The following is a 25,011-nucleotide window of genomic DNA, read 5'->3' as shown; positions in this document are numbered from 1 at the left end:
ATTTTGAAGTGCACTATTCCAAAATGTTAACATCAGCTGTCTATGTTCAAATGCATTTGAGAAATATTAATCCACCAGTTCTTGACTGTAAGGACTCTGGTGCACAGCTGACATTTCCTAAATACATGTATGTTAAAAACAACAATCTCAGAATTGCACGGTTGAACGGTTACCCATGAAATTAATGAAGTTTTCAGCAAAGAGCTAAAAGAGATCTTTCATTGTTTTATTTTTACCAGTCATTTGTTAAGGACTACATGATTATCTTCACCCGGTTACTTCTGGGTTTGGACCAAGCGCATGGATCGGGCTATCTATGCGAGATGAAGATTACCACCGATGATCTCTGGATCAGAACTTACGGCAGACTCTATCAAAAACTCTGTTCAACAACTTTTGAAATCCCTGTTGGTATTTACAGAACACAGATGCAGTCGGATAGCAAATCAGAGGTAAGGCAATTTGTAGTGGTCAAGTGTGCGCATGCAGTCATGGTTCTAGGCTGTTAGAAATTCTCAAAACTGAAAAACATGACAGTGAGACTGGAACTCAAAAGAGATCAGATTTATTCAGGTTTGGTATCATAAAACAGAGAATTGCCAACAGTTCAGAATTCCAAACCTCACATCATACTGTTTGTGATCATTACGAGTGACCTCTGTCATAATATATTTATAAAACTTCAATGGGGCTGTTTGCAAATTACATCATTGCTCTCTCATTAATATGCAAAAATAAATATTTGTTGGCAAAGTCAGATCTCATTTTTAGGAAATAATGCATGCAAGAACAACAGAAATACCTGGCGACTGTTAGTGTTACAGGGAAAAACTAAAAGACAGAGTAACTGCTCAGGCTTGCAACAAAACCATGCATGCAACACTGAAAAATTTTGTGCTCATTTCATGCAGTAGAAATTGATGTTTTACATGGGCAGCCATATTTAGTAACAAACCAGTAACCGCACACAGTTCTATTTGAATTTTTGTGAATTATTTTCCCTCCCAGTTGTCAGTTACCATTGACGACGATGACCAGTCATCTACATGTCTGTCTGAAGAAAGAGCAGCCCTGGCTGAACTAGTCAGATCCAAAATGAAGAAACTAGGTCTGCCTGAATCTGATTACGGTAAGAACCTGACTGTACAATGTGTGTATAAACAGGTCTGTGAGTACCTTCAGATCCCCAAATACAAGATAAACAGACTGTCAAGTTCATAAGAATTCTTATAATTGAAAGTTCCAGTGACTGAATTTCGTAGAGCTTCGACCTTCATCAATTTATTGACATCACATTATTACCTTTGAAGACTAACAAATATTTAATGAACACTTGACCCTACAAAACTGTTTGCTCTTCCAAAGTTTTCTTACATGATAGAATTATTTAAGGAAGATATCAGAAATAGTGTAATTTCCAATTCTATTTTGAATTTACAGAGGCATTAATCACAGTGTAGTGACATATGCTATGAGAATAAATGCTATAAGTGGCAAAGAGGTGCTGCACCTTGATCTTGTCGAGAGCAGACATACATGTACCTTGCATCACAGGGCGTTGTCTACATGTCCGTCCCCTGGGGTGGGTAGGTGTTTCGTTGTATCGCTAATAAAGATATATTCTACCAGCCTTTGGTGTTTCGGTCTTAGCACTACCCTTGACAATCTTGCGTATACGTTTTATCAACATGCTGCGTCTATTATCTGATGAGTTTGAGTGCCTAATTAGCCAAAGTAATCAAGGGTAAATTACTAATCTGTGGACGCTCTCACCAGATTATCACCGGATTAAATTTGACAAAGTCAACAACGAACGCACCAGCAAGGTATAACTGAAGAAAGGGCTGAAACTCTCAAAAGCCGTGTTCACAGAAATCTACTTTACAATAAACATTTCCTAATTTTTCGAACGTCAACAGTTTTCTGACATGTTTAAACGGGGACAGGCCAATTTATGCCTTCGTCGGTTGCTTCTTTGAGCAATAGAACACTAATCGAAGTGGTGGAGTCAGTGTCCCGATGTGGTCCGTCAGACCGGAAGCCGGAACTAGAAACCTTTGACCTTATAAATGTTTTGTTTAAGCCCACATGATCGATAGAGGTACGTAAACAAATTAGCCAACATGCTTTGAGATCGAGGGTCAAGCTCATCGGTGTTTATAAACACGGACATGACAATCTATGTGTTTTTGACTACAGCCGGTCATCGTTTGGGGGAAGAAACTCGCCGCTTGTTACATAAAAACTGACTAGTCGGCAAAAGTATTTTCATGCCTTATATATGCTTATTCGTTTCAAGACGAGATGAAAGCTGCGAAGACACATTGGAAGCATAGTAATACTCAACCAGGTTGATCTATATACGTTGGGGAGATATTGATTTCACGGTCTTGTCGAACGAAAACGGGGATGTTTAGGTAATAGCAAAGACGATAAATCAGTCAGCTAAATAAAACGAATTTTTTTGGACACCATATCTTTTTATGTCAGTTTTTGAACCCGCGTGAAACCCTGCGTAACAATGTAATAACTATATATAATCAAAACCTTTTGGACATATATTTTTATGTCAACGTTTGGACACGCTTTAGAAATGCATGATAATTGATATAGCATACTGTATATGTCTGACTGCCGGGGAAACACTTCTTGCGCCGCTGTCGGACTCAGTCGCGCGATCGCGGTGTCTTTCCCCGTCTTTCCCTCGCACATTCGCTTTCCTAAAAATGTGATTTTTTTGTATAAAAAACCGCAGCTTTACAGTAAATGATGTTAGACTTCGAAGTGGGCACTGGCTCGCCTTTACATGTTATGTGGGACTTTGCTCGGAGTTCACTACAATTTGACGTAGGCTTCGTCGACTGATACAATGGAATAACAGAGATGTGTACATCGGACATAAATGCGAATGCACTGTTTTTTGCGCCTCCGTCGGACTCAGTTGCTGTGTCTTTCCCTTGCACGTCAGCTTTCTCGAAAATGTGTTTTGTATAAAAACAACTTTACAGTGAAGGATGTGATCCCTCGAAGTTACTAATACAGTCTTGTCGATTTGATATGCGAAGACACACTGACGACCAGTTATTTATTAGTTCTCAAACCTGGTGAAAATCATTCCGCGACACTAATCGATAATATGTCTTTTGGAGAACGTCCTAAGAACCTGACATGACCCTTGTTTGATGCGTTAGGTAGTTGAGTATAAGGATTGATAAAATAATGTATCAAAATATACACAGATTCACGCGACTGCACTATCATATTCTTGACAGCTCAATGACGTTTATGGCTAAGAGGGCGGGAGTCTCAGACCCAAGGGAGCATAAGCAGTATGCAGTACATTGCATGCTTTCCATGCAAAATCCGGCTTTGACTAATGTTCCCGTCCTGTTTCCGAGCATAACTTTCGAGCTGCGTAGCTAATAATGTTGAGGTCAAGATATCCGAATCGTTCGTGTTCGAAATGCTACTTGATTTGCAGAGAGAACACTCGACCTTCTTGTTTGTGTTTTAACTTAGCACATCAGGTCAATTGAAAAATTCAGAGCAAAATACCGCGGTGTATAAAATCTGCAGGCACGTAGTCACCAACCCACAACACTGCTTGTACTGCAGAGCATACAAGCGGTCGTATGTAAAACATGTCTTTTGTTATTTTAGAAAGAAGACTAATACAAAAGTGTACGTATTGCAAGAACGCAGTTGATAAACTGGATAAGTTGAAGGCGAGCTCGAACGTCGAGTTAATAAAGTCTTTTCCGTTCTTGTTCTCGATTAACACGGAATTTCAATATACCCGTGAAGTCTGATTCAGTTCGATGAGGTATTAGGCACGTCGACCAACGTGGTTTTTGCCGGGCCAGCAGGGTATAAACACATCTCCGATACGTTACCAAGGTGTGTTCAACACATACCACGCATTCCTGGGAGGTCCTCCTTTTCGACCTGTTCGTTTACAAATGAATCTTCAAGTTTGTTTTGCCTTCTGTTTGTTTCTGAATACATGAATATAAAGTGTCCACTAGTTTTACGGACCACCTCTGGACACGGCTTTTGAGAGTTTCAGCCCTTTCTTCAGTTATACCTTGCTGGTGCGTTCGTTGTTGACTTTGTCAAATTTAATCCGGTGATAATCTGGTGAGAGCGTCCACAGATTAGTAATTTACCCTTGATTACTTTGGCTAATTAGGCACTCAAACTCATCAGATAATAGACGCAGCATGTTGATAAAACATATACGCAAGATTGTCAAGGGCAGTGCTAAGTTAAGACCGAAACACCAAAGGTTGGTAGAATATATCTTTATTAGCGATACAACGAAACACCTACCCACCCCAGGGGACGGACATGTAGACAACGCCCTGTGGTACCTTGCTAGACATTTGATTTGATGAAATGTCACCAAAAAACATAAATATAACAATCATTTACAGATGCGGAAGCCACTGAGAAGAGAAGTGCATTATCATACGTACTCATCAATCCAGGTTTTGATACAAAGTTAGAACTGGATGATGTCATGTAAGTGATTCTACAAGTCATTTCTCCCTCCCTTTCACCCCCTCCCCACTCCCCCACCCACATTCCAAACAAGCAACTATTAGTAAGTAATCACTTGAGATACCACAAACACATGATGCATTCCCTCCTACGACGTACAAACATGTTTATTTGGATACATTCAACAAATGCCAATCAAATTAAGGTAGGTCATGCCTGGAAATTGAAAGACTTACACTTTTTCCTGAACTTTCCTCTATGTAAAGAAAATAATCCGGGGTCACCATGCAAAATTTGGCACTTAATAAACATTGCCTAATATTAACTGACACTTGAAATTCAAAATAGCTGCCATCTCTGTGTTAACTCTGTTAGGTAAAATAAAACTTTTGTTTTTCACAAAAATAAAATGGTGGAAAATTCTACCGTATTTACCCAATGTGCTTCAAAATGAGCCCCATAAGTAGTAGACCAAATATGTATTGTAAATGTTTTGGAATCTGATTACTGTATCTGTTCCCGCGGCATATTCTAACATGATTGTATATTTTAGAATATCCTTGTCATATTTGGTGTTAAAGGCTTCTGACATATTTTATCTGTAGTAAACATCAGGGTATTGATACGTTTGTCAATGATGAACCCAGAACAAAACCAATCATGCTGAATTCACTAACATGACCTTGTGTACATGTGAAATTTTCAGTTTCATAATCCGGCCAGCAGGAGGACCAAACGCCTCATCCCCGATGCCACCCCGAAGAAAGTACAGTACAAGGCGACCCAAGACGGAAGGTGAGAAACGAGAAGAGCCTCAAGGTAGCATGGACACCAGGTTGTAGAAAGTACAATGGTGTTTCAAAACAGCCAGATATTGATTTAGGGCAGACGTGGTGTCATGTGAAGCTATACAGGCAGGGTCCGTTGTGTGGGTATCAGGCACTTATCATCCCACTGGTACCATTGGAAACCATTCCACAGTGCGACTTGGAATCTATATTTCCTTCAAGTACTTTCTGCATTTGGGATCTTGGTAGATGAACGTAATTTTGCTCAAGCCTACGACAACTGTGAAAAGTTTACATTTCACAAGGCGAAGATTTTGAAATGCTGAAACAAAAATCTTGCAAATCTCTAACTATGGTTTGGCTGTAAATATATCGATAGAACCAGCCAAGTGCTTTTATTTTAGTTTGTTTTTACCAACTCATTGAGCATAACGTTGATATGACAAATCTACAAAAGAAAGTTATAGGTAAGTTTTATGGAGTTTCTGAGTGCAATACGTGATTTGATAAAGAAATTCCGAAATATGACAAAAGAGACCGTACAAATCATGATATCATAGAGATTGCTGGAGATATGAATTAGTAAGTATTGAAGAGTTACTATTGGATCAATGTATAATTAATTACATACACACAATTCTTTACAGGTACGATTCATTGTATATATTGTATGGACACATAATTCAAGAGACAATTCATGACAGATATTTTTCAGGTTGAGATTACATGCTAGATCACACCACATATCAGATTGATTATTGCCAAGTGTTCAAAAGCGTGAATTCTTTTGTTTAAACGTTATCATTTTATTACATAGCAAAATCTTCTGATATTGACAGCAAATGTTAAAATACAAAGGCATCTGTTCACATGCCAGAGTTTGTGTTGTGACGTGTTTTGCCTTGTGTGAAGATTGCTAAGAGCATATTCTAAGATTTTGATAATGTTTCTTGTACCAACCTGCAAAGGGGAAATCATTTATGTTCACTTTTCCTGTCTTGCTGAAAGATGAGATTGTGGTTTATTGCCGTCAGCTTTGCCTGAGAGGAATGGATTTGCTTTGGCGCCAAAATCTGCTGAATGTTTCTTTTTTTCAAATTTTTGTGTCAATTTTTCATTGAATTTAAATGAATTATTGGTATTTTCTCATCACTATTACATTGCCGTGAATTCACTCCATGTTTAAAATTGCATGCACCGGGTCAACTTGTAAATGTATCAAATACAGTGTAAATAGTCTCTAAAATTTCAGCAGACCTCAGCTGTCAATGAACACAACTAATTGAGATGAAGTATTATGGAAAGCTTTTGTTGATTGTGAAGCAAAACATTTTGATCAGAAATGGTTGAAGTCAGGTTGTAGAAATGAAATTTCCTGTACATTTCTTTAAAAATGACCATGTACATTTGATTTAATGTATGAATCGGGACTGACAGACAGACTTTACAAAAGACATGTTGAAAATAATTTTTCTCTTCTGAGATCAGTATTGATTGGACAAATTCATAAAGACCTTATAAGGACTTTACACGTATATTAGATGTGAACAAATAAGGCTTCTATGAGAGGAAACAGTTCAGTCCTACTAGAGTATGTTTCTGTTTATTGATTTAATGACTCCACAACTTGGAGACTCGGTGAATTGTCAGTATAGATGTCTCATCATTTTGCATCAGGACTCTTGAACACTGGAAAGACATGCATATAGATTTCAATAGGATGAGAATTGGAAGGATGAGAATATGTGAGTGCTGTGTTTAAACCAGTATACTTGTCAATGGTGCATTGATTTATCTCTGGAAACCATAGCAAGCATGAAAGTGGACAGCCAAAATGTAACCAAATTTACCAAAATAATGTATGTCTAAAAATTTCATCAAAAAAAGAAAACCTGTGCATAATTTGTCAGGATGTGACATGGAAATGTTGAACTTATAAAATCTGTTTTCTTGTAGATGTACCATAAGAGATATTTCCTAATTATTGTATGAAAATTACCAATTTTTAAGACGGATAAGCTCAACATCATGATAAATTTGATTTTGAAATCAGGAGTATCTGTCACCAAATGTGTAGTTAGTGTTCTAATCGCAACTTAATGTTTGCTCCAAAACACACAATTTACACAATTTTAAACCTGCCAAATTTGTGTGATTGAGCTGAAAATTTCGAAAAAGATCTAAACGTTTAGAGATTTGAAAACAGAAATCTGTGCATCATATCAATCATCAGATTTAATTTATTAAATTTTAGATGAAATTTTAATATTACAGACTGAGAAAAGGAAAGCGAAAGTTTTGTGAAATTTACTGTATTTGCTGACAAAGTGTTCCCCCAACCCCCCAAGTGCCAGCAAGCAAATTAGTGTCTTCATGAAGCCTTTGTGCTTTTAAGAAATCATGCATGTACATATCTCAAACCTCATATTCCATGGCATACTGAAGTTCAAGGTGTCATGACGATAGTGATAGTATTGTACATTTCAAGTTCAAAACTTTGACTGTTTCTCTCATATTCACCAAACAACTCATCACTTACTATGTTGAACATGTACACACACACAGTCTTTGACTTCATGAATTTTCAAAGTCCAGAATTCTCTGTGTGTCCAGGACACCATTGCCATGGTAACCACTATTGCCATGGTTACAGCAAATCCAAAGCAATTTAGCTGAAAGGTTAAAGATCAACTCACTCAAATTTGAGACTTCTTTTGGAAAACGAACACTGTAGTTTCGATGATATTTTCAATGTTTAAATAACAACATAAAAATATCTATCAGTCGTTACAGAATAATTATTCTAATATTTGAACATGGTGTGAATGGTATTTTCACAAACATATGTACATTGTATTTGTATGCTGTAGGTTTCACTGAATTTCACTTGCCAGCAATACAAATATTATTGTTCTACATACACAGCAATGTGGATTTGAAGTCTGTCTACAGAGCACAGTGCAACCAATGATATTCAGATATATGAAAATCTGAACAAAAAATTATCAAAACATTACACAGTGTGCTGTCCCGCTAGGTGTCTATATTTTATTGTAAAACTGCATGTAGACATTCAAAGCACGTTTTATCACCAGCATTTGATACGTTTTTGAATAAATGTGATTATTTATTTATAATGTACTAATATATTAATTCATAGCCAATATGTCTTTCACATTATGAATGTATTTCATAAAGAATGTAACTAGTGGTTGGTTTTCAAAAGTTATTTTATTCAATACTGTCTCTTTTTAAATGTTTTATATGTTTATAAATTCTTCATATTTTTATCAATAGTTAGCTTAATTAGCATGTAACCAGACATCTGGGCTGGCCCAAGGCGTTTCAAACTGTATATGTTGAGTTTTTTCCACAGGGTGATTTCAGCTGTCATGTTAAACACTTTCATGGCTAACCGTCCTGTATTTGTCATTTTGCCTTTGATTTGCGTCTCTATTTACGAGCAGTCAGAGGCGAAGTTGGTAAAGTGTCAAAATATTGTAAATGGCATTTTTTTGAAAGCAAAAAATTACACAACTCATGGCTTTTGCCTTTTCAAGTTGCCATGGCTACATAAGTAACCATAACAACAATCTCCCCAAAACACAGAAGATTGCAAATTTTTAAAAGGAACCATTTTAGGTAACTGTCTATTGAGCTGAGATTTCACAGGAGATTTTCTGTGCCATCAAATGTTATTCATAACAAACAAGGTACCAGTTTTTGACCGTTGAACCAGCCAATTTACACGTGTTGCTGAAATACATGCATCCACCCTGTTTGTAAGCAACTCTCGTTATGTCTTTCAGACTTAAAAGTCTGGCAACCTTTCTGTGACTGGTGACTCCAAAATGTCCATTCATGGCATATTGGTATATATATTTTAGTAGAAGTGTTAGCAACATTTCATTTATGGTGTATTATGTATTTGTAAGTTTTGGTGAGAAAGCGTCTGTTGAATACAAGAGTACAAAGAAATATGCGTAGTCCCTCATCGGTGGGATGACTGTGGTATATGTTTAAAGCAACACACAATTTGCTGTTCGTTAGAGTGGCAATATAATTTACTAAAAATTGTGAAAATATTTCACCCAATCAGCAAGTATTTGACACAATTGCAGAGCCCTAGCATAGAGAGGTTGAACAATATCGGGTGCCAAGACTCGCTAATTCCCCCAAGCAGAACACGCATGCTAAGGTAAATATTGACTGTGAGGGCGCCCTGCAATATTAGCAAAATGTATGGTACTACTCTTCTTCGTATTGCCTCACAGCAAGAATTATGTCAGCTCAAATTTTAAAACGTTTAACGTTTTTACGTCATTTTGTATTGTTTCCTTGCCATTAATTTGCACAATCACATTTCAATCAGTCATTCTCACTTAATTCACACTGCCTAATCAGCAAAAATTCTTTCTTGCTCCACTTTTTTGAACATAATTGTAACTGAACAGACTATTTGTAATTTGTATTTAAGTTTTATAAAATTTTCAGTATTTATGTTAATGTGAAGTCCAAGTCTTGTCACTCTATGTGTGATCTGTGAAAATCTTATTTATTTCTGTAATAAAATATCACAGCTTTGAACATGTTCAGCTTTCCAGTTGTTTTCTGTTGTTGTTTGGGAAAGACTTGACAAACCAAACTGACGTGCTGTCCTTCCGAGTACATCAGGCGTGGTTCTCCACAAGAAGCATTGCATAGGTGGAATTTGTATATTTGCAATTTTCCCCATAAGTTTTGGTCAAAAGATCTCTGACGTTCTTGCCTGGTAAATGTCAAATTTGGTGGTTTGGTTCCTGAAACTGTAGACCTCATGTAGATAAAAAAAAAAATTTTAAGATACAAAACTTGTGCATAAGTTATGAATTTTTGGATCACTTTATTCATTTTTGGTGAATTTTGTATCGATTTCTATGTACTAATTCATCAGATCGCTTTGAAATTGAATAGTGCTGGTAAGTTTGTATGGATTACATGATTCAAATGAGGACAAGTAATGACAAGAACTTTACGTAATTTGTAAATTATTGGCAGGAAAGATCTATGAAAATAAAAAAAATTTATAAAACCACGGGCCTTATTATGGACCTCCAAAGTAACGCTGCCTTGTACGTGCATCATTCATGTGATTGATCCTCATTACCAATAACCGATTCCTAAGTTGGTGACTTGTTTGCGAGGCCCTGTAGGATCCTTAGGCTGAAAGGTTAAGTGATGAGTTTAGCCACCCTACTCACCATCCACGAACAACAGAATGAATAGCCCTATCCAAGAGACAGGACAGCCCACATTGAGCCGACTGATCCGTTAGCTCGGTTGGTAGAGCAACCGAAATGTATTCGGGGGGTGTGGGTTCAAGTCCCGCATGGGTCACTTTTCATTCACCACTGTGTATATATATATATATATATATATATATATATATATATATATATATATATATATATATATATATATATATATATATATATATATATATATATATATATATATATATATATATATATATATAGCATTAAGCAAGTGTTAACCTTTTGGTTATCTGTGTGCTCCCCTAGTTCTCAAACTTATCTGCAGCGAGAGAGAAAATAGCAAGACCTGAATAACAGGCCAGGGAAAAGTCAGATAAAGTTCGAAGTTGTCATGTCGTGTTTTTTTTCTTGTTTATTTTTTTGTCAAAAACAATACTTTCAAGAGATGACTTCTACAATAAGGTGAAATTGCCTTTTCTTTTAAAGCGCAACCTTTAGCCGAAAATGTTCTTCAGATTTCATGCATACTTTATCGATATGCAAATTTCATAATTGTTGATATGCAAATATTATTAATAGTATACCGGTATATATATATATTTTGATTTAAATGCCACACCGAAATCAATGGTAACTCATACATGTAACACTTTTCCTTCACACTTGCTGCGTTTACGGCAATGAGAATCACAATGTGACTGGAGGCAAAATGCCAAGGAATATAAGTTCATCTCTTCGAGTTACTGGCCTATCCTTTCGACACAGAAATTAGAGATTCAGCATTTTTGAAAGGGGAAATCTCCGGATTAGGAAAATACAGGTTTACGAGAGACAATTTCGAAATTACAGATTTGCCCGAATGCCTTTCTCTCTGTAATGTTTTCATATGTAAGCAAGTTAGACCCGACTACTGGCGTCAAGAACTACATTAACTACAAAATGATGGGATAAAATCGCGCTGGAGGCAAAACGCGGGGATAAAAAGTCTAATTTTGCCAACACTTCCTTTGTGAAAAGTCTACATCAGGCGAGAAAGGGTGTTAAACTGCGGTGCATATACTTTTCCTGAGGAAGTGCCACCCGGGCCCTCCCCTCCCACAAACCTGAACCAGTCGTAGAAAGTTTAATCTGAAGCACAGAGGGACTGTGCCTGAAGCAAAAAATAATACGAGTCTTTGCTTCACCATACGATTTCATCTGAAATACATGTAAGGGACAAAATAGCAAAACTTTGCGTCAAACTGATTTGACTCGCAGAAATGTTGCTTTAAAATCTCAGTTACACCCCCGCGGCGGGCATGTTGAATCTAGGAAAATACGCTCACCTTGCGATGTGTTCAATGAACTGTAAAACTCAAGCAATCCATATCTAATTATCTACATCTCTGACTAATTTCCTATTACACCTTAATTACACGTCATTGTCAATCAATTTCTTCAAGTTTCCTTGCCTCTGTAAGGTAGATGCGCGTCTGAGACAGATATTTGGACTCTCAAATTTTTACAATTCAATTTCTGTGAGGGCTTATTTTAATGCTCTTCGAGTAAGAAAAATTTTCACCGCCTTAGATCTTTGAAATCGAAAATTTTCTTTTCCCCGGTAGAGTTAAATTTTGTACGTATACGGTGGCCCTTGATGTTCTTGATTTGGTGAGAGACTGGTTGAAAGGAAAACTGGTTTAGGAAAGCTTGAGTGAAAGTTTAAGTCAATGGTAACTCATACATGTAACACTTTTCCTTCACACTTGCTGCGTTTAAGTCTTTCACGTTCGAGGCGCATACTACCTTAATTATTATCTGCGAGGTTCCTACAAAATTACTTGTATATGCACGTGTACGATCGTTTATAAGGCAACACGAGTGGAACTAAGAATTGGATCTTCATATTTTCAAATTTCTCAAAACTGTTAGGTGCCCGATAGCTGAATGTTGCAATATTACAAATTACTCATAAAATCAAGTGTATAACGTAGTAAAGAGATGAGCTGACATTTGCGGATTAAACCGACATTACTTCACTATCCAATTATCCGAAATTACCAATCGTGTTAAGGGATGATTCTGCAGTGGTGTGTACATCAGCCATAGAGGGCGTGGTTATGTCTGAGTGCCTGCTTGCTGAACATCAACGGTGTTCCATGTGACACTTGTGGGACTATCGTTCACCTCTCTCCAATGTGCAAACTTCAGAAAAGTATTACGTTCTCATACAATCATTTCTGCGGTGAGATACTTGTTTTATCTCAATATGTAGCCACAGAAGGTGGGTATAGATGGACAGATATTTGTAGTCTAGAAGAAATGACACGTATGTATGTGAAATCAACTCCTTGTATTTTATTTAATAAGCGATCTGGTCATTGACGATTTTGTTCATCGATTGGTTTGATATTGTAATGATAATTTTCCGTTATAAAAGATTTGACAATTTAAACGAGCTCGCACGACCTGCACACTTTCCCCCTTAATTCCATATTTCAGCAGTAATGTGAATATGTGTAGTTTCAGCAAAAGCAGCATGGTTAATAATTTTTTTTTCAATTGTTAGTTAATCCTTTCAAAAATCTCACGGTTGACCCCCAGTTCCATGTCCTGGACCCTCGGGCCGCAAAGACTGTATATCTGATATAATAACAGTACTTAGTTGTATCCCTGGTGGAAAAATTCCTCGGTCGTGGCTGTAATTCGACAACGAATATACATTTTCGTCGTTTTTATTGGCATCACCATTTAAACTACCGGTAGGTCTGGACATTACTGACAAAACATACGGTAGGCTTGAATTCCTTATTCTGACGGTGGGAAGTTTATCGGATTCTCAAGTTTCTACCGATTTCCTTTTAATATTACTTAGCATAAAGCCATTCTCTTGAAATTAAGCGATTATACTTTCGGGGATTGAGCGCGAAAGATCTCGCACATTTGCGTCAGCTACAATAAATCCAAAATTTCCGCCCGGTTCCTCCTATTAACGGGGACCAAACACAACAAAGCATGGCCTGCGTTGAACTCTTTCACACTCCATGTTCACTCCATTGAACTTGTCAGGTCAACTGAATGTCAAGCGGAATGATATTTTACAGTCCGTAAGGAAAGTAGTACACGACTTTGATTTTTCCTACATGCAGGTGATGCTTGTTTAACATGAAAGACTTATATTTATATTTTGTTAGCTTGCGGTTGTGTGTACGGTAGTGCACTGGTGTGTTTGACTGTGGTCACGGTGGGCTTGTCACTGACGCGACGGTCAACAAGAGTTCCGCTCTTGTTCTCGTTTAGGTTAAGGTTCCGACTGTTAAAATTTGCAGGCCTGTAAATTCTGAACAGCTTTGTCATATCTTCTGTGACGATGATATTCTCAGTTGCACTGCTTTCACTCATGAAATTATCACTATCTCCATAGTCAATGCACGAAGTCACCATCACCCATTCTATTAGTGACGTCACAGCTACTTACGCCAAAACGGGGCAAGCTCGGCAATTTCCGGAAAATGTCGCCATGATGGAAATCGAAAAGTGCAACTTTTCCCGTGTTTTCGTCGAAATAAGATAATACAACCGTCTCCGCTCAAATAAGCTTCAGTTTGTGTGTAAATGTTTGTTTTATTAATACCAATTTCATTGACAACCAGAACTATAGTATATGCCCCAAGTCAAACGAAAAAGTCTCAAAATGTGGCAGGACTCACACTATATTAAGATGTGAAAGATGCGTGATGAAAGCAGTTTTTTTACTCCTAGGGATGTGTAAAGTTAGATGAAGAGTTAGCTTCAGCAAATGCTGTTCCCTCAAGGAAGCAGAGTCGCGCGGGATCGCGAGTATTCGGCCGTGTGGGGCGTTTTTGGACACCCCAACCAAAAAAAAACAAGTCCGCCGGAGCGCCATAAATTTCCAGAGTTGGCTGAATTTTCCCGTTCATCTAAACTTGCTTTAAAGTTCAAACTTTAATTCAAGCATGAAGTTGACCTTTCCTTTTCTCAACATCAGCCGCCTAGCAGGTCAATTATTGGATAACAGGCCGCCAGAGGCAGGTAAACTTTAAGGCAGTATGCGCCTCAAGGAAAGACTTAAACTAAATTTATTAAACTCTCGAGGAATATTTCAACCATGCGCTTTTAAAAATCAAGAAAAAAAATTCGGGGTCACCATAACACGATTGGAACTAATTTTGGATAATTGGATTTTCAAATATCTCAAAAATGTAAGGTGCCCTATAGCTGAATGTTGCGATATTACAAATTACTTATAAAACAAGTGTGTAATTTACTAAGAAAAGCAGATGAGCTTACATTTGCAGATCAAATAGACATTACTTCACCATCCAATTATCTCAAATTAGTTCCAATCGTGTTCCATGCAAATTTTGGTACTAGAGAACACATTACCAAGGATTTACCGAGATTTTAAATTCGAAATGGCCGCTAACTCTGTTTTAACTCTATGAAGAAAAATTAAACATTTTTATTTTCGAAAAACAAAGACGGTGAAAAGTTTTTATACACCAAGAGCTTTTAAATGAACTCCAACAAGTGATAGACCGGTAAACTTTAAGAAGGCAGTATGCATCTTAAGTAAAGGCTTAAAGCTTTTGCTAGAACTTTCCTCAACCATTCTTTTTCAAACTTGACTAACTTGAGATTCAGCTAGATTTGAAAGGTTGGTGAGAAATCAGTTTCAGTTCCCAATAATATATTCAATGTCTGTGGAAACTTTGTGGATATTAGTTATTTCACTGTGATGCATCGTATACTTTGGTTATCAATAATCGGCAGAGTAATACACCTGAATTCTAGTTTTCCAACATGTCGGAAATCTTGTTTAACTTCAGATTAACATGTGAAAGACACGTGACAAAAGTCGCTTAATGCTCCCAGGGATGTATAAAGTGAGAGGAGGAGTTAGTGACAGAAACTGTCGTGCCTCTCAAGAAAGCAGAGGCGAGTACTCGGCCGTGTGAGAGCGGTACCGTTTTGGTTACCCCAGCCAAAAAAAAATATGGCTCCGCTGGAGCAGGTAAACAGTCCCCAAATCAGTGGCCGAATTTTCCCGTTTTTTCTCTCGAAATTCAAAAACGTCAACTTTCTAAGCCTGTCAAGCTTCTATTCAAGCATATATTTGATCTTTTTCCGACATAAAACCACCCAGAAGGGTTGTCTATTACCTGAGCAATACACTTGCCTAACTTGACTAACTTCGATAGGTTGGTGCGAGTTTCAGCTCCCATGATTCAATGTCGGTGGAAACATTGTGGAGATTAGTTATTTCACTGTCATGCGGAGTACTTTGGTTATCCATAGTCGGCAGAGTAATTTGTACCCGAGTTCTAGTTTTCCGGCATGCAGAAATCCCTGTTTACCTTCAGATTAAAATGTGAAAGACACGTGATAAAAGCCGTTCAGGGATGTCAAAAGTGAGGTGAGGAGTCAGTGTCAGAAACTGTTGTCCTGCTCAATGAAGCTGAGGCGAGTACTCGGCCGTGTGAGGGCGTTTTGCTTACCCCTGGCAACAGATATGGATCCGCAGGAGCGGGTAAACGGGGGGTAAACGGTCCCTAAATGGCCGAACTTTCCCGATTTTTCTCTCGAAATTCAAAAAAGTCTACTTTCTTAACAAGTCAAACTTATATTCAAGCATATATATTGAAGACACCAGTTGCGAAGATGTACGGCATCGGCTCAGTATCTCCCCCCCCCCCCGATAAATGGTGACCAAAAAACAGCAAAGCATGGTCCGCTTTGAACTTTCACTCCAGTAAACTTACCAGGTCAATGACCCTAGGTGACCCCATGTCAATTCCAAGTGCAGACAATTTTTGTTGGTGAATTGTTTTGATTTGTTTATTTTGTTGTGTTTTCTTGCGATGTCTAAACTTCTTTATTAATGTCAGTTGAAACTCTGTGGAGATTAGTTCACTGTCATGCGGAGTGCGTTCGTACAGTCCGCAAGGAGAGTAGTACCCGAAATTGATTTTCTTAAATGCAGCCATGCTTGTTTAATTTAAATTGAGATGTGAAAGATCCGTGATAAAAACATATTTTTTACTCCAGGGATGTGTGAAGCGAGGTGAAGAGATAGCTTCAGAAAATGCTGTCCGTATTCATTTTAACGTTTTATTTATTTTTATTAAAGTTTAAATAGAAACGCCCTTCTAGGCACACGTCCAACTCGGAAACCGTAAGTAGATATTATACACGAGAACACCTCAAGTGAAGTTAGAGATTGTAGTCTACGTGCAATGTCCGCTTATGGGAAATAATATCTTTGTCAGAACCTAAATTTAAAAGATAACTATCCATTGGATTACCAAGCAGCTTGGATCTAAAACTGTCACGCGTGACAAGCTATGCTATTCTTTCAATATGTCAGTCGGTATCAAATCCGGCATAGACACGATACTACATAAAATGAAGAGAATCTCTTTTAATAGAGTCTGACTCACTCACTCGCTTGGACACTTTCACTCACTCAGTGACTCACTCACACAGTCACACACTCTCTTTCTGAGAGCTACTCTTATGTATCAGCGCCTGGCCTGTGAGGCTTAGCGATGCTTCCGTAATTCCATAAACTAGACATCATCACAGGTCGTCAGTTGCTGCTTCTGGCCCAGTCTTGAAAAGTTGACACGAAGCACTGGCAAGATATACTCATGATCAGTCCGGACTAACTTTCTGGAAGACGTATACTGAATTTCCAACTTTGTCTGTGACGTAAAAACACCACGGAAGGCTTCGGTGTGCGAAAACTGCGATCCCGAAATAATTCTGCCAACTTTCGCCGAACTCAAACATGTAGCGTCTCTCCGCGTCAAAAGCGTACACCCCGCCAGCATCGTACCGTGTTACGTAGATATTGCCCTGTTGGTCACAGTACAGTCCACACGGGCTGATACGCTGGCGCCCTTGAGTGCCAAGCCGTATGTTACAACGGTAGAGAAAGAGTCCCTCCTGGTCAAACACCTGAAGACACGATTTGCTGCTATCGCTAACAAGGACGTTGCGGGCGCTGTCCACAGCAATGAACCACGGGTCTGCCAACTGTCCTTCTGCGTTTTCGTCACCGGACCCAAAGCTCAGCAATCTCTCACCACTTTCAATGCTGTACACGCGAACTAAACAGCTCTTGGAATCCACAACTAGAATTCTCCCCATGCCGTCTACAGCTACGCCCTTTGGCTTTCGTAATGCACCGTCCTCAATTCTTTTGATCAACTTTCCACTCAGATTGCAAATTATAAGGTCGTCATTCTCAAAATCGGTAACTGCTAAATGGTCGTCATCCACAAAGGCCACATCAAAAGGGACCACTTTCCCAGGCATGAAAACGTGTCGTTTAATCTTCAAAGCCCTGATAAACTTCCTCTGATCGTCGAACAGCTTAACTTCACTGTTTTTGGTGTCAGCGACAGCGATATAACCGGAAGAGGAAACTGCAATTCCGTGCGGTTCTTGGAATCCAACCGATCCCAATGTTGAGTCTTCCCCAAGATCTCCCTCTTCTCGAATATTTTGTTTTGCGATGTTTCGCTCTTTTGCATCCGGGATATAATAACTGCGAACATTTTCATCCTCAGAATATTTTGTCGGCATCGCCTCTTCGCGTCGCTCTGTAACGGCAGCCTTTGCCGTATATAGTCTCTTCTTTTCGCCGTAGGCTTTCGTCGGACTCCACCAAAAGCTATAACGTTTCTCACTATCGGTTCTTAGTTTATGCTGATCGATCTTACCAATTCCGTCTTGAACAGCATGTCTTCCTTCTTCCAAAACGTTCACATTACTTTTACCATTGGCTGAACTACTTTCACCCGTTGAATGTCGATTGGTACCGACACTCTGTGCGATGATGGCGGGCAGTGTCTTACTCCGCTCTTCATCAGTTATGTTCCTGTTGTCGTCCGTGGAGTGTTTTGCGTCAACGTCGGTCAAAAGTTCAAAGCTGTTGTTGTTTTCTAAACTAGATTTATCGACATTTTCTCCGGACACGGAATTAATTTCTTCCGGGGGACCTTCTAAACCTTTCGGTATGGGAACTTGCTGTCGGTCAAGTGACCCCAGCTGAACTGTTGAAAACGAGGCAAGAGAATCTTTATTGGCGGTAAAATCTGCACTGATGATGTCGTCTGCTGCAACCGTAAATTTTCTTCTAATTAACTTTGTCATTTCTTCGCTGCATCGTCGCGCTAGGAAGAAACGCGTTGGACTATCCCCATTTTGAAAAATGTTCTCTCCGAGATCAGAGAGCCCCTCAAGATTTGACAGAGTTTCGTCTCCTCTGTCAATTTTTGATGATATGAAAGAAACGCTTTTATCGAAGGTGTTATTAGAGTCGTTCAGTAATTTTTGGCCAGATTCCCACACTGCCTTTAGGTACTCATCGATGTGACTTCGAATATCACCCAATACCAGGTCTTTCTTCGCCAGCAAATCGCTCTTTGTGTTTCTCAAGAATTCTAAGTTGCCATCCATTTCGGCCGCTGCTGTCCGTGCATCGTCAAGAACTTCTTTGTTAGATTTGACCATGTCGCCAATTCCAGCCGACAGGTCGACATACTCATGCTCCTCGTGGAGGGCGCCACGTTCGATACAGTCAACACAGATCGGTATGTCGCACGCACTACACATAAACTCAACGTCTTTGTCTCGGTGGGTAGGGCACGGAAAAGAGCGTTTGATTTCTCTCTTATACTCATCGATGGTTATTATGTTATGCAGCTTTGTAGTAATTCTCCCATGTATCTTCTTACACCGATCGCACAAGAAGTGATCGCACTTAGTGCAGTAATTCTGCGCAGGGCTAGGGCACTCCTTGCACAGCCGATAAACTTTTGCATTTATTGCTTTCCCGCCACTTTTCACCAAGTGTTCGATAAAATGAGCGCTGGTCAACCCCTTGGTGGTACTATCAATGGTGTCGAACTTCTTGTCGCAGACGACACATTCCGGCTTTGCGGCAACGCAGCCTCGACAGGCGAGATGAAAACATGGAAGAACAACAGGTCTCTGAAACGCTCGCTTGCACACTGGACACTGCAATAGCTGTCCAAGCTGTCTCGTTTTGCTCGAAGACATCTTTCTATTATCTCTGAAAACGGAAAAACCGGGAGTGTTATGTAACGTTTAAAATATTTTTGCTTTGGTGTAACTATTCATTAAATCAGTGTTGACAACTTAATCTGAAAGAAGTGTGAAGTTGTTCTGTCATGCGCATTCATTGTCATGTACATGTGACAAGAAACTTTATACGTTAACTTAGTGTACGAATGCCGATTTTAGACCGTTTATGTTTTTAGCGATGTTTTATTCTTTAAGAAGACTACATTGAACTGAACTGAACGTAGTATTGTCAAATATCATTTTCAGTTGTGTAAATTGTACAATAAGAAGTCGTCGACCACAAAAGCTGACACACCATAAATTTAATTCCTTAGTTTTGGTACCAACCCCCTTCCGCTCAAAACGAAACTCATTAATGCAAAATTGGTTTCACGAAAACTACATGCTCTCTATTATGTATGGAGAATATCAACCTGTCTTTAACGCACACCTTGTGCAAAATCTACGCATGAATATATTGATAAACAAACTTTTATACGTTTACACTTTTCCAACGTACCAAAAGTTTGACCACGAATGACAGGACACAAAATGTCCAAACTGTGGGGAGATAGTTCAGAACGTGTCGATCTATCATTATTTTTCAAGTACAAATATATCAAAAAGTGTCAAATCAAGAAGACGTTCCATAATTGTGCAACAGACAGGTCATTACTCCGAGTCAGGGTCATGCCACTCCATTGCTGCAATTAATGCTGACACATCTGTACTGTTAGACAAACGCTCTGAGTTGGTTTCAAAATGTCGCCACCAAAACAAATATTATTTATCAAATATTTATCAAAGATTTATCAACATTGATAATGTGCTGCAAGGGCCGTTCACATCAGCCAAAAAGACTAGGCCCTTGTCCTAGCCAGGTTCGTGGCCGACCAAAAAAAACAGGTGTGAACGGTTCTGGCCGGCCACTGTCCGGACAATTTCTGTCCCATTCGAGAGGGGTGGTTTGTGGCCGACCCAGGTCTCTGGCCGAGCAGTAAACAGCGTATGTGAACGCGTTTTGTCCGACTCAGGTCCCAGTTGACGCCCTCTGTAGTTGACATGCAGTGTAGTCTTTGACCTATTCGACGATTCAGTATCATTTTAGACATAGCGAGTCGAGGAGTCAACTGGGCTACCGAAGAAATCAAGTGTCTTTGTAATAAAGGGAAAGCGGCTGCACACATCGCCTACACTATTTTTTCGTACTCTGTGTTTGTGTTTGATTCCAGGGTTTGATTTTGTGTGTTTGGCTATTGGTGTAGATATAAGCCATGGCAAGACGTAGCCGTAATCTGGCTGTCGAATGACAGGGTGATCCTTTGACGCTAAGTTTCGTAACCAGTGTGTGGTTTCTTCCTCAGTCGCTTTTTTTTTTTGGAGATTGCTCTCCTTAGATTTATGTTTCACTGTTCGTGGTTTAATTATTGTCAGTGTTTTGTTCGTCTAGCAAGGAGGCTAGAATACTTATGTTTGGGTCAGTTTGTTGTGTTTCATTTTGTTCGGTCGTTTCTCTAAGATTGTGTACTTGTGCATTTATGAGTGTGTCGCCAATGTTTGGATTTCTTTTGTAAGCGATGATCGGTTTCATCGTGAATAAATTATTTAGTGTTTAGTCTTTTTCTATTTCTTCCCAGTTCTTCAGGAGTGCTTGTTTGATGTCTTTTGTTTTGATGTGTGGACTATATTTGGTAGCAAATATCAATTTATTTGTGTTGTTGTTGTGCGTTTGTTTGTGATTTAAATGTGTTCTTCGTGTAGCGTAATTTGTTTCCGCATTGATGTTTGATATTTCTTGTTGTGGATATTTTCGCAGTAATAGCTTTTCATTAAATGTTTTGACTTTGTTGTTGAAGTCTTCTTCATTGTTACATGTCCTCATGTACCTTAATGTTTCGCCTTTGATCTGGCCCTTGAAGGTTGATTTTGGATGACATGATTTTCTATGTAGGAACTGGAATGTATCTGTTGGTTTTGTGTGTGTTCTGGTGTCTAGTATGTTTTCGTTGTTGTATCGTTGACCTTTGTAAATGACAAGGTCAAGATATGTTATTTCGTGTGAGGAACTTTCATATGAAAATTTGAAAGACGCTAGACGCTACCAAATGATCTAGGCTAGGACAGCGTTGAACGTAGACTTGGTTCAAGTCGGTGAATTTAAAAAAAATAAAATCATTTATAATAGTTTCTCTTGTGTCTATCCTATTTCGTACAAACCTATCCGGAATTTGGCAGCTCACGCTAGGTTTTCCCAGCGATTGAATGCGTCACGTTTGAGTCTGCGCAGTAGTGAGTTAGTTTCTGCCGGATTCACCGGGTGAAACTCTGCTGTATAGCGTTCACTCCACTCATCGCGTTCACCCTACTCATCGCGTCCACTCACGCGCGCGTTTCACATGAAAGCAGAATACAAATCATTGCGTTCACTCCACTCAAACATTCACAAATCACAGACTTGAACCAAGTCTACGTTGAACGTAATGTGAACGCGGACAAAAGATTAGCTTATCTTCTCACATTCTGCCGGATTAGTTCTGGCCGGCCCTGGGCCTAGATGTGAACCCCATATAATGCTGACACATCTGCACTGTTAAACAACCGCTCCGAGTTGGTTTCAAAATGTCGCCACCAAAACAAATATTATTTATCACATTTTAACGCCACCTACAAATATAATGGTTCGTCCCAATCATATATGTAAGAGTGTCAAGCTCGTAATCCTTTCACTTTTATCTGAGGATTGCAGGACGCATGAAACTTAAGTAATAGATTTCATTACTTTGTACTTGAAGTAATTTGTTTATTTATAACGCTCTGCTTAGCATCGAGCACTGTAATTTCCCATATATATATATATATATATATATATATATATATATATATATATATATATATATATATATATATATATATATATATATATATATTGCCGCCAAAGGAAGCGAATCCTGTCATAAATTGTTATGATTTCAGTATGTGAAATGCCGATGTTTCAGTTCCTCCTACTAGGAGACAGATACGCCATGCCTCATTGTGAGAAAAATGAGAAGAGTGCATAGAATGCCCGGCACGATATGGCGAGTGTTACATACTTGCAAATTATAGAAGTGGAACATGAGTATGGACCGCCTTATGACCCCAAATCTGACCACAACAAATGTTTGACCCCGGTAACTTCATGCCATTTCACTGAACACTGGTGTTTGGGCGTGGCTTTTTTGCTGTCCCTCGCGTTTCGAGTACTTTGGTATTGAATACCTCTGACTGTCACAATAACTTTAAAGAAAAGGCCTTACGTAAATCCTTCAAACGTCCCACTGTACTAGTACAGAGCAAGTCAAAACACGGTGGTCGGACAAAGAATATAAAGCGACACTGGAGCATGGTATTAAATGACGAACAGTATTATCGCTGCCGACAATGCTGACACTTGTAACCTGTAGTTATATTTATCCATAGACTATGATTTATCATTACTTTAGCATACCTACATATCAAATCATCGCACAGCCATGGAGTTATTCTCGTTATCGCAGATAGAAGTTCTTCCTCCTCTATATATTTTACATGGCAGCTTCGTTTACTCGTCGGATTAAAATTTGTCCTTGCAATGCATAGTCGAGTCAGGTAACTGAATACTTAAGATAATATGTCACGCACTTTTCTACTACACTGTTCACCACGTATGCATGAAATGCATGTATCCTTGCAGCGTGATTGGATAGATTAGAGGACAACCTATGCAGAAGTGAATCTGACAACATTAAAAGTATAGGATTCTGTGATATATAAATGAAATCTCTATGTCGGACGTTCCGTGCAAGACGACCCAGGCCTTATTATTAGTGTACCGCGAAAAGATAAAACAACAACATAAACGCAACATACACACCTATATCAAAGTTCAAACCATTGGCGACGCATGGCTCGTGACCATAAGTAGCCTCCAAGCGTCGGACGGAGTCGACAAGTTTTAACTGCTCTAGTTTACAAATCTGGTCACATCCTGAACAGATAACCTTGCAGGTTGCTTCGCAAAAAGGTGTCTTATCCAGGTCAAGTGTTCTCTGTTCTCAGTAACAAAAGACTGCGGGCCGCGGGACACAGATGTCACTCGGTAGACACACATAACACGCCTGTCCCAATGGGTTAATTGTAGTGTGGCGAAAGGTCAGCGTTTATATCCGTCACCCCTGATTAAATAGTTTGTTTAAAGACATTCTGGACGGCTGAGGGCGCGACATACGTAGCTTAGAAGCACGCTTGCACCTGTGTGCCCTTCTTGTTCACAAACAATATTTGAATGCACCACGTCAACATAACTACAACATTTCAATTCATTCAGGTCCTTCGTTCTCCTTCGAAAGTTGTGTTTTCAGTATATGTACCGTGTCTTTTACCCTTTTCACCTCATGTTGACTTTCGACCAAGGAACTCTGATGAACTCTTGGCCTAAAGCTTACACTTTTGATCTCTGTTTTCGATTACCAGCACAACTTTTGAACAAACACTGGCTCTCAGTTTGATCTGACCTATCGTTTATGGAAAATGCAGTAAGAATGTTATCAAGCTTGCGATAAAATGTAAACTTCTGACACCATTCAAAGAAAAAGTCGTAGCGTTTTGCGCTTTACTGTTTGGCCCGCCCTGGGCACAAAAAAGTAAGAAAATCAGAACCAAGTTTCCCCCTTCTCCTCCGGCTTACGGGACGGATGTGTTTGTAGGAGATGAAATTTATTTTGTACTCAAATGTCCTCTGTACTTATTGAAAAGAAAACACGTTATAGGCTTTAAATGGTGAAATACAAGTGATTTCTTCAGCAACATTTATAAACCGTTGATAGGTAAAAGAAAGTGTCACAGTGCGCTAAAGGTGGGAGTGGTCGGAACTGTGCTAAAAGGTCGTATAGGACCAATGCGACCGATGTAAACACCGTATCCAAGGTACTCTGGCAATTGATGAAGTTCAGGTATTTATAGACCCTCGAGAAACGTTCTCCAAGGTCTATGGCTGCATCACTACATATCGTGCATGAAATACATTGTTTATAAACAAGAAAATCGCATAGGCCGCTGTTCCAACGACCGCTTCCCCCTTTGAAATAACTCCTTTCAAGTCTTCAAATGTGTTTTATTGTCTGTAGGAGCACAGAGTTTTATGAAGCTTCGCGAACAGACCATTGACATCAATCGGATCGAGTCATCATCGGAAGATGTGAAATACATCGCGCAAACGATACTAGCCGGTTCGCGTAAAATGGTGAAGGCGCGTATGTACTGTTGGTGAGCGGTTGCCAGACGGACAGACATATTTTTATTCAATCGTTTCCTATCTATACTATACTATCCTATGGTTCTAACTGCAATCCATTTGT

The 25,011-nt window shown here is 39.0% G+C and overlaps 2 protein-coding genes across 30 annotated transcripts in view; one reads left to right on the top strand and one right to left on the bottom strand.

Annotated features, from left to right (window-relative positions):
* LOC139114378 (potassium channel subfamily T member 2-like) overlaps window positions 1-9,879 on the top strand; it is a 165,719-nt gene extending 155,840 nt beyond the window's left edge. For 28 of the 29 annotated variants that reach the window (XM_070676082.1, XM_070676077.1, XM_070676068.1 and 25 more), the window contains 4 exons: window positions 240-452; window positions 1,009-1,129; window positions 4,434-4,521; window positions 5,207-9,879. In XM_070676082.1, the coding sequence (XP_070532183.1) occupies window positions 240-452; window positions 1,009-1,129; window positions 4,434-4,521; window positions 5,207-5,342 (558 nt within the window). In that variant the 3' untranslated portion in view covers window positions 5,343-9,879. The remainder of the gene's footprint in view (window positions 1-239; window positions 453-1,008; window positions 1,130-4,433; window positions 4,522-5,206) is intronic. The other variant, XM_070676091.1, reaches the window with a different exon arrangement.
* Window positions 9,880-16,640: 6,761 nt separating this feature from the next.
* On the bottom strand, window positions 16,641-23,818 carry LOC139114373 (tripartite motif-containing protein 2-like). Its single transcript, XM_070676058.1, has 2 exons — window positions 23,529-23,818; window positions 16,641-19,625 (listed from the first exon to the last, which is right to left on the bottom strand). Exon 2 carries the CDS (start codon window positions 19,610-19,612, stop codon window positions 17,198-17,200), a length of 2,415 nt encoding a protein of 804 aa, XP_070532159.1. The 5' UTR covers window positions 19,613-19,625; window positions 23,529-23,818; the 3' UTR covers window positions 16,641-17,197.
* Between the last annotated feature and the right edge of the window lie 1,193 nt (window positions 23,819-25,011).

Source organism: Ptychodera flava, chromosome 16 (assembly GCF_041260155.1).
Source record: "Ptychodera flava strain L36383 chromosome 16, AS_Pfla_20210202, whole genome shotgun sequence".
Lineage (NCBI taxonomy): Eukaryota > Metazoa > Hemichordata > Enteropneusta > Ptychoderidae > Ptychodera > Ptychodera flava.
The sequence above is the reverse complement of the archived record's forward strand: the minus strand, read 5'-3'. Positions and strand labels throughout refer to the sequence as shown.

Bases quoted from the DNA above. Each gene is read 5' to 3' on its own strand.
- LOC139114373 (XM_070676058.1), bottom strand. From the start codon at position 19,612: ATGTCTTCGAGCAAAACGAGACAGCTTGGACAGCTATTGCAGTGTCCA.